The sequence below is a fragment of the Capricornis sumatraensis genome, chromosome 8 (genome assembly GCF_032405125.1).
Source record: "Capricornis sumatraensis isolate serow.1 chromosome 8, serow.2, whole genome shotgun sequence".
Taxonomy (NCBI): domain Eukaryota; kingdom Metazoa; phylum Chordata; class Mammalia; order Artiodactyla; family Bovidae; genus Capricornis; species Capricornis sumatraensis.
In genome coordinates, this window is record NC_091076.1 from 88,669,893 (window position 1) to 88,678,759 (window position 8,867).

An 8,867-nucleotide genomic window follows, 5' to 3' on the forward strand; every position below is an offset into this window, starting at 1 on the left:
ATCATATATATACAGTCCGTGGGGTCGCAAAGAGTCATACACGACTGAGCGACTTCACTAACTAATCACTAATATATATACATGTATCCATTCTCCCCCAAACTTCTCTCTCATCCAGGCTGCCACATCACCTTGAGCAGAGTTCCCTGTGCTATATAATAGGTCCTTCTTGGTTATCCATTTTAAATAAATGTGGTGTACACGTTGATCCAAACTCCCTAATTATCCTTTTTCCTCATCCTCTTCCTTCTCTAAGTCTGTGAGTCTGTTCTGTAAATAAGTTCATTTATTTCATTTCTTTTTAGACTCTACACATAAGGGATATCATAGGATATTTCTCCTAAGGAGCTAACATTCTCTAAGAGAGGCAAATACGTGACTGGATCGTTACATGACTATATATGTATATGTGTGTATGTACACATTTAATCAATCATGGTATATGGCATGTTAAATAGAAGCATGTGAGTAAGCCCAGTAGGAGTAAGACAATTCTCGGGGGAGTAGGGGGCATAATAATTCAGGCCTTGAAGGATGAATAGGAGTTTGTCTTGGTTTACTCAGAGGGTGGGGAGACCATTCCTAATCTCATCCTCTTAGCTTCCATACCAAGGAAGGTATGCAGAGAAAGGCCTTGTGTGCACGTTCAGGGAGAGTTTGGAAGAGAAAGTGCAGACTAGGAGGGCCAGGCCAAGTGGGTTCCACTATGGGCCATGGGGAGCCTCTGCAGGACTGTCCACCTGAGGTCCAGGGACACAGGGGCTGTTTAGGATGGAGGCAAACATGAACTCACGAGGCCTTGAGAAGCTGAACCATGTAGACTCAGTGCTGAAGGTGTGGGCAGGTTTGAGAGCTGGTTAATTAGAATTTAGAATATAACTTGGAGGGAGAGCCAAGGATGGGGGAATTGTACGCTTTTCCTCTACCCAGTGCCCTCCAGATCTCCTCGGTCCTGGAATGGGACACAATCCATGGCGGAAGACAGAGTTTCAAGGTCTTTGAAGACTGCTTCTAAGTGAGGGAGGAGTGGGTGTAGACACTTGAGGTTGCGGTGGGTCTGGAGAACATGGCCTAAGGAGGAGCTGGTGCCACTCAACCCCCTTCTAGGGAGAACTTGAGGAAAAGCCTTCAGGTCAGGAGGGAACCGCAGCCTCCCACCCAGCACCCGCCTGAGGCCTGGGGTGGAAGCAGGCAGCCTGGGAACCGGTCTGCCAACCAGTTTGACCAGGGACTGGTTTCGACTCTTAAGTTCAAAGGAGCTGGGTGCACCCGTTTCTCCCGCCAGGAGCAGCGGCCCTTAACCCTTTCTGGATTGTGCCTGGGGTAATGTCCAGGTGGCACTCCATGCTGGAGAGGGGTCTGGCCTCCCTGGGGCATGAAACAGGTAGGGATGACCTCAGTTATGGCTGGGGGTGCAAACAGGCGCCCGAGAGTGGCAGACTGAAGCAAGAGGCTCCCGGGCTCTCCCCACCCCGACTTCCCTTGGGGGTTCCTCTTCCTGGCCAGGCGGTCCCTGGAGGACCCTGTCTTCTGGGTGGGTGCAGGGGCGCTGGGATTGGATTTCTGGGGTAATGAATATTCATCAGCTGAGCCGGCCTGTTTACTTAGCCGGGAGGGGCTGGGTTTCAGGTTCACCTTGACTCCCAGCCACAGCGGAGCAGGTAGGGCTCCTGCACCTGTTTCTCCGCACCTGCTGCACAGCTGCTCCTACCCAGCTCTCCCAGACTGAGCCTTGCCTGGCGCGGCAGTCCGGAGGCATTCCCACCTCCCCCAGTCTCCTGGGGCGCAGCTCCTGCACTCAGCTCCTTCTCTAGGGAAGCTCTCGCCTCCAGTCTCCCAGCAGTCGGGCTCACAGGTATCGGCAGAGGGTGGCCGGGAGGGGAAACCAAGGCATGGACCTCTGTCCGGGGGCTCAGTTCTGCTTCCACGGCTGATACGCCCAGCTGGAAAGGGGGACCAGGCATGTCGGCTCCCATCTCTAGGTGGGCAGGCAGGGCTCGACTCATCCCACTGGCTTCTTGGAGTCAATCCAGGCCTCCAACAGAGCTCCTTCTGGGAAAGTTTTACTCCAGAGCAGTGATCTATTAACTCTTGCTGGACAGGAGCTTACCAGCTGCTACCTCCTCCTCCACTGGAGGATGTTTCTGGCTGTCTGGTAGGAATATATCCCTGTCCTCTCCAGGGTACCTGAGTGTCACGCAGAGTGGAGAAGTACCACAGGGGCCGTGCAGAGATGCGAGGAATAGAGGTTCTGAGTTTTGTCTTACTGCAGGAAGCTGACTAGCCCCTTCAACCCTCCCCGCCCCCCAGCCTTCCACCTCCACCCCAGTCAATGGTTAACTTGTTCCAGCTCAGAAGGAGCCCAACCCTGTCTGGGCAAGGCCCTTAGGGGAGTTCACAGAACCCAGCTGGCATGGTGGGAGCTGTCCTGGGGTGCCCACATGAATGCCAGGGTGCTAACCACCATAGGCAGGGGATGGCAGGATATCCTGTGAGGCCCTTGTGGATTCCCAAGCTGTGCAAACGGTGGAGGTGTAACTTGCATCTTCAGGGCTGATTTCTATCATCTGATGGATTGCAAGGCCCTGGGGCAAGGGCCTTGCCCTCAGTGCACCTGCTCAGGCCCTATGGAAGCAGGTATATCACCAACTGCTGAGTCTGTTCAAAATTCCAAGTACTTCCCCTCCCCCAGGTCCCTCTAGCCTCCTGTGACTACACGTGGGCATGTGGCTGTTGGCCTCTGGCTTTTTGCAACTTTGGATGCCAGGGAAGTTGACTGTTGTGTCACTTTTTCTAAACAAATCAGATTTTACACTATTTTGAGGTAGCTCACTATTTAAAAGAATCGTGTAGCCCCCTTGTTTTGAAAAACAAAGAATAGTCCTCTAGTTTATCTGTTCTGCAAATTCAGATTTCCGTAGATTAGCCTTGGTTAAAGGGCTAAACATCTGCCTACTGGTGTCATGTCCTCCTGGACAGAAGGGATAGCAAGGCCTAGCAGAAAGCATTTTGGAGAAACCAGAATTCAAGGCCAGGAGCCAAGGGCACTAATACTTTGGCGCCGTGGTGGAGGCTCCAGGGCAGGGCCCAAGGGCCACTCTGACCTCTTTCTGTGGTTTTCTGACAAGTGGCTCCCTTTACTCCAAGGAGAGTTAAGACCCATGCACGCCAAGTTCAAAGACCTGTTAAAGTGGTGTATTTTAAGTGGCCCAGGCAGAGGGTACTCTCATAGAGCAAGGCAGTTTGGTGGTTACTGTTGTTTCAGGAGCTGAATCCTCCATTCCCCAAGTTCCTTAGCAGTCCCAGATGGGCCGTGGTGGGGTTGTGGGCTTTGCCCCAGACCAGGTGGTGACTGCGGCACCCATAGGCCAAGCAAGCACCCTGTCCCTCCTTCCTGGCCCTCCCCAAGGCTCCTTCCAGAAACCTATTCTGGAACACCAAGTTCTGTGCAAGGCTGTGCTAAGCCCAGGTGGGGCAGGCTGCCAAAGCAAGCTTTCAGGCTGTCTCCTTGGTGCACTCACCTCTCCAGGGCGCCCTGAACGTATGTACCTGGCCACTCACCCCTCCTTCACTTTCTAAGTGGAAGCTGCACTAGATCTCTTTGGGATTTTCTTGGTTCTTGAGCTCAGCTTGAGGGACAGAGCTGGCAAAGTGGGATCTGCTTCCTGGACAGAGAGGTGGGGAGGAATCCCCTTGCTCTGGGCAAGCGGATGGATATACGCAGGGCCAGGGGACAACCACAACAAGGAGGCCATGGATGCAGGCACTCAGTTCACTTCAAGCTTAGGTCAGCATCCTGCTTTCATTTCTTTATGTTTCTTTTTAAATACTTTTTTGGCTGAACTGCACAGCATGTGGGATCTTAGTTTCCTGACCAGAAATCGAACCCATGCCCTCTGCATTGGAAGCATGGAGTCTTAACCACTGGACTGCCAGGGAAGTCCCTCTTTCATTGTTTATGAATTTGACCTGCTCCCCTTCTAAAAAAACCTCCAGGCTCATTATGGAAAATCTGGGAATCAAAAAAATAAAATAAAACTTTTAAATATGTATATGTATATATATATATATATATATATATATATATATATATATGTAGAGAGAAAGAGGAGAAAATATCCCATATTCCTACTACCTAAGGAAAACCAATATTAATCATTTGTCATATTTCTTCTGGTCTTTTTAGAAAATGGAGTTAAGACCATCAGTTTTTAAATGTAGGTGATATATTTCCCTGACCTTGGGCTGGTTGATCATCAAGCTTTCAGGTGTGCTGCGGCTATCGCCCCCTCCTCCTCCGGACTCGCACAGCTCACACTGATACCAAGTCCAAGCTCGCTGTGCTCTCTACATGACAGGCCAATGAATCCGAGAGACAAGGTGTTGAGGCAAGGAATACAATTTTATTCAGAAAGCCAGCTGACCAAGAAGATATCAGACTAACGTTTCAAAATAACCATCTTTTCAGGGTCTGAATGCCAGGTTCTTTTATGGATCAGAGATGGCAGGGAGGAGGAAACAAAGTAAAAAGGCCATTAATTTTGCAAATATCTCCTAGAATGGCAAGCCTCAGGCAGGGGGATGTGTTAGTTTCTTCCTTCCTGCCATCTATGGGTGGACAGGGTTCTGAACAAAGGCACTTTAGTTTAATAGTCAGGCAGAGGGGCAGCATTCTCTGACACAGGCCATTATGTAGGATTATAATAACAAAAGCAATGGAAAGCAAGTCAAAGAAACAGTTTAAACATGGAGCCAGAACTGACTTCTCCCTGCAACAATACCCCGGAGTTCTGAAAATCAGACCACCAACTTCTCCAGGCCCAAAGATGTTTCCATTTCTCATCACTCTGCCTGCTCTTTCATTGATCTTAATATCTCTAGCCTATACTCTCTTTTTCTTGTGTCCAGATAACTTCATCTGCCAAAACTTCTACCAGCTCAGGTAGCAACTTCATGGAATAGTAAAAGGTGAGGCCACTACTGTGTCAGGACACGTCACGTTGTCAGTAGAGAAGCTTGGATTTCAGAACCCTGCCCCACCTCTCATGGGGCGCCCTTATGGAGGGTCCAGCCTGTGATAACCAGACCCCACATGTACCTCTTTGCTCCACCAAACTTCCTTCCAAATGTTCAGGTTTCCTTCGAACTCCTGTCCTTATGGAAGCTGTATGGGGAAAGGGAACCACCCTTCAATAAGTCTTACTTTGCAAAGCATGTCTACCTTGTGGGCAAGGATTAACATTAGAGCTGAATGTTAGGTCTGGAAAGGACAGTTGAGGACACTGAGGTCCAAAGATGTACATTGCCAGAGGTCACGAGGCTGGAATAGTTCTTGGGACTTCCCACTCCCAGCCTGATGTTTCTCTCCCTTAGAAAAACCCCAGCTGCTTCCTCAGCCTCGGTGGTGACCCACAGGGAAGTCCAAATTACTCTGAACATCACAAATACTGTTTAATTTTATAATGAATTCCAAAGAAAATGCATAGGGTATTTCTTTCCGTCTGATACCAGCTGATCACCTGTCTGCTCCTGGCAGCAGAGCCTGGAGGCATAGCAGGAAGAGCTTGGGAAGGTGGCCAAGGCCTAGTTGCTGTATGACCCGGCAAGCTATTCACTCTCCTGCAGCCCCAAGGGGCTTGGAGTGTCAAGCTGTCTGGCAGCGGAGTGTAGCTGTCCCACTGTCCCATCCACCTGGCTCAGATGGCTTCCCCGTGGATGTTTTCTTGACTGCCTCTTCCCCAGACCCTTCTCTCTCCTCATGGTCACCAAAAGGATTGCATCGCTTACCTGAATCCTGGGTTCACTTGGCCCCACCTTCAATTCTTTCAAGCCTGGTTGGGAGACTAGAAAGGGCTGCTCCAAGGCCCCTACCCCTTCTCCCCACTGACCCCTTTCTCTACGTCCCCTGCTCCTGCAGGAAGCCCCACCTTCAGGTCTGGGAACGCCATGACCGAAGTTGGTTGGTGGAAGCTGACCTTCCTGCGGAAAAAGAAATCCACTCCCAAAGTGCTGTATGAGATCCCTGACACCTACACCCAGAGTGAGGGTGGTGCGGAGCCCCCGAGGCCTGACGGTGGGAACCCCAACAGCAACTTTAACACCCGTTTGGAGAAGATTGTGGACAAGAACACCAAGGGCAAGCACGTCAAAGTCTCCAACTCAGGCCGCTTCAAGGAGAAGAAAAAGGTCCGAGCCTCATTGGCAGAGAACCCCAACCTCTTTGATGACAGGGAGGGCAAAGGACAGTGAAGGGGGCCGAGGAGGACGCTAGCACCTTCCCGCTCCCTGCCATCAGCTGGGTCTGAGACAGGAGCTCGCCACGCTGGCCTCTTTGGCCACAGCTGAAGCTGTGGGGGGACTTGGTGCCTGCTGGCAGGAAATGTTTGGTTTTAGGTTTGTATTTATGTGCTCTGGCTTTCTGGAAGGCCTGAGAGATCCCAGGTCCTCCTGCCCTCCCCCACCACATACAAAGGCACTTCAGTTCAAGGTTGAAAAGTCCCACTTGGGAAGGACAGCCCTCCTGGAAGCACTGGCAGCGCCAGCAGGGAGGTGGGCATGGAAGGAATGGAGCAAGGGATCCGGACAGACCTCACCCTCTGCCGGGGCACAGGGTCAAGGGTGAGTTTAAATTACTGCTCCCTCTCCTTTCTCTACCTGTGATTATTCTCTGGATCCATTCTAAGTGCATTTTCCAGAAGCCACGTGATGGGGGTGGTTTCTTGGCACTGAGGTGGAGATGATGAACTTGAGTTCACCTCCTAACTCAAGTGGGAAACTTCCTGGAACTTTGCCCCCAGGTGCGAAGGGGGAGGGGACCCTGGCACTCCCTAGGAGGTGCTGCAGAAGGCCGGACCAGGGACCCCACAGGTTCTGCATGCACCCTCAAAGGGAAAGTACACTGTCCCTCGGGCCCAAACTTGGAAAAGGGGTGGGAAGTTCTGGCAGGAGCCCTCCTACCCCTACTAGTATTTAAGATGGATCAGCCCCAGAGATGAGTCCTGGAGCCTTGAATTTTGTTTAAAAGAAAAAAAATTGTAGGTTTCTTTTTGTAATAAACAATGCTGCAAAAGCAGAGAACCTATGTACGCTCTTGTCTTACATTTACTGTAAAGTCTTTCATGACTTTACTCTTTTTTACTTTGTGTTCAAACTGTTCCTTTTGAGCATCAGGAAAGGTCCTCAGGTGAAAAAAGATAGCGTACGGGGCACTAACTTCACCACCAAGCCATCTTAGCATCTGGAGATGGAGAGAGCAAAGGAAGGAGCTAGTTATACCTCAGCAACAGAAAGGCCTTCAGGTGCTCCAAGAGAATGGAGCAGACCTCTGGTGCTGCTGCTGCTGCTAAGTCGCTTCAGTCATGTCTGACTCTGTGTGACCCCATGGACGGAAGCCCACCAGATTCTCCCGTCCCTGGGATTCTCCAGGCAAGAACACTGGAGTGGGTTGCCATTTCCTTCTCCAATGCATGAAAGTGAAAAGTGAAAGGGAAGTCGCTCAGTCGTGTCTGACTCTTCATGACCCCATGGACTGCAGCCTACCTGGCTCCTCCGTCCATGGGATTTTCCAGGCAAGAGTACTGGAGTGGGGTGCCATTGACCTCTGGTGACTGACCCCCAAATCTCAGGGGTTTAGTTTGGGATCCAGATTCAAATTCTGGTTTCTCCTTTAGCAGCTGGGTGATTTGGGGAACATTAAAAAGCAAAAACAAAATCTCCTCTGAGCCTCAGCTTCCTCTTCTGTAAAAGGGGCTGTACTAATATTTATTTCACAGACAGTGGCCAGGATAGGGCTTCCCTGGTGGCTCAGTGGTAAAGAATCCACCTGCAATGCAGGAGTCACAGGAGATGCAGGTTTGATCCCTGGATTGGGAAGATCCCCTGGAGGAAGGCATGACGACCCACTCCAGGATTCTTGCCCGGAGAATCCCAGGAACAGAGGAGCCTGGAGGGCTACAGTCCAAAGGGTTGCAAAGAGTCGGACATGACGGAAGCAACTTAGCACACGTACATGGTCAGTATTACATGATCCATAAGAAGTCCTATGTATGTGCCCAGTGCATATCGGTTTCCTTTCCTCTCTTTTATGAAGGAACTCCACCACAGCTCCTGCTTCCGTTTAAGGATGAAGAGAGAGCTTACTCCCTACACTGTTAGGTCTAGACCCTCCTCACGCCCCAGGAACTGAGAACTGGGAAAAAATTGGCCAAATCTCTGGAGCTCATGGTGAAAGAGACAAAGGTGACAACAATGTGATTCTGTGGCTTCCAGGTCAGCTCCTCACAGGCTGCTGGGCCACCCCAGGGAGGTTACTCAGGACATTCACCAAAACAAACAGACCTGTACAAGGGGGCCTTTGTTAGCTGGCCTCACCCAGGCCAGAGGCAACTCTGAAGAAGAGGAAGGGAGCCCAGGGACTGGAGGGACGGAAGGCGGGCTCAGATGTATGGCCTTCCCCCAAGCCTCTTCCCCATCCCTCCCCACCACACGGAACTTTCTAGGGTCCCTACAATCATTCAGTCCACAAAGCCTCCCATGGAGGAGCTGACTTTCAGCCGACTGCAGCTCTGCCCAGTTAGCAGCTCATACTCGGAGGGTTTGTAATCAGCCAGCTCTATGGTGAGTACCCCACGAAGTTCCTCCTATAACCCTCTCATCATAGGTGCTGTCATTATCACCGTTTTCTAGTTTTCCAGCTGCATTAGCTGACCTGGGTCAGGGGTTCCTAGTGGCAGAGCTGGGACTGAGGCCAGAACCGTGCATATGCCTGCCGCACCACACAGCCCCCTTCACACTGGATTTTTATCTGCTCAGGGAAGGGAAGCCTGGCGTGCTGCAGTCCATGGGGTTGCAAAAAGTCAGACAGGACA

General features: G+C 51.0%; 1 protein-coding gene across 1 annotated transcript; it reads left to right on the plus strand.

Moving 5' to 3' along the window:
• The first annotated feature begins 1,793 nt into the window (after nt 1-1,793).
• PRR15L (proline rich 15 like) lies at nt 1,794-6,671 on the plus strand. Its single transcript, XM_068978423.1, has 2 exons — nt 1,794-1,855; nt 5,918-6,671. Exon 2 carries the CDS (start codon nt 5,947-5,949, stop codon nt 6,247-6,249), a length of 303 nt encoding a protein of 100 aa, XP_068834524.1. The 5' UTR covers nt 1,794-1,855; nt 5,918-5,946; the 3' UTR covers nt 6,250-6,671.
• The last annotated feature ends 2,196 nt before the right edge of the window (nt 6,672-8,867 follow it).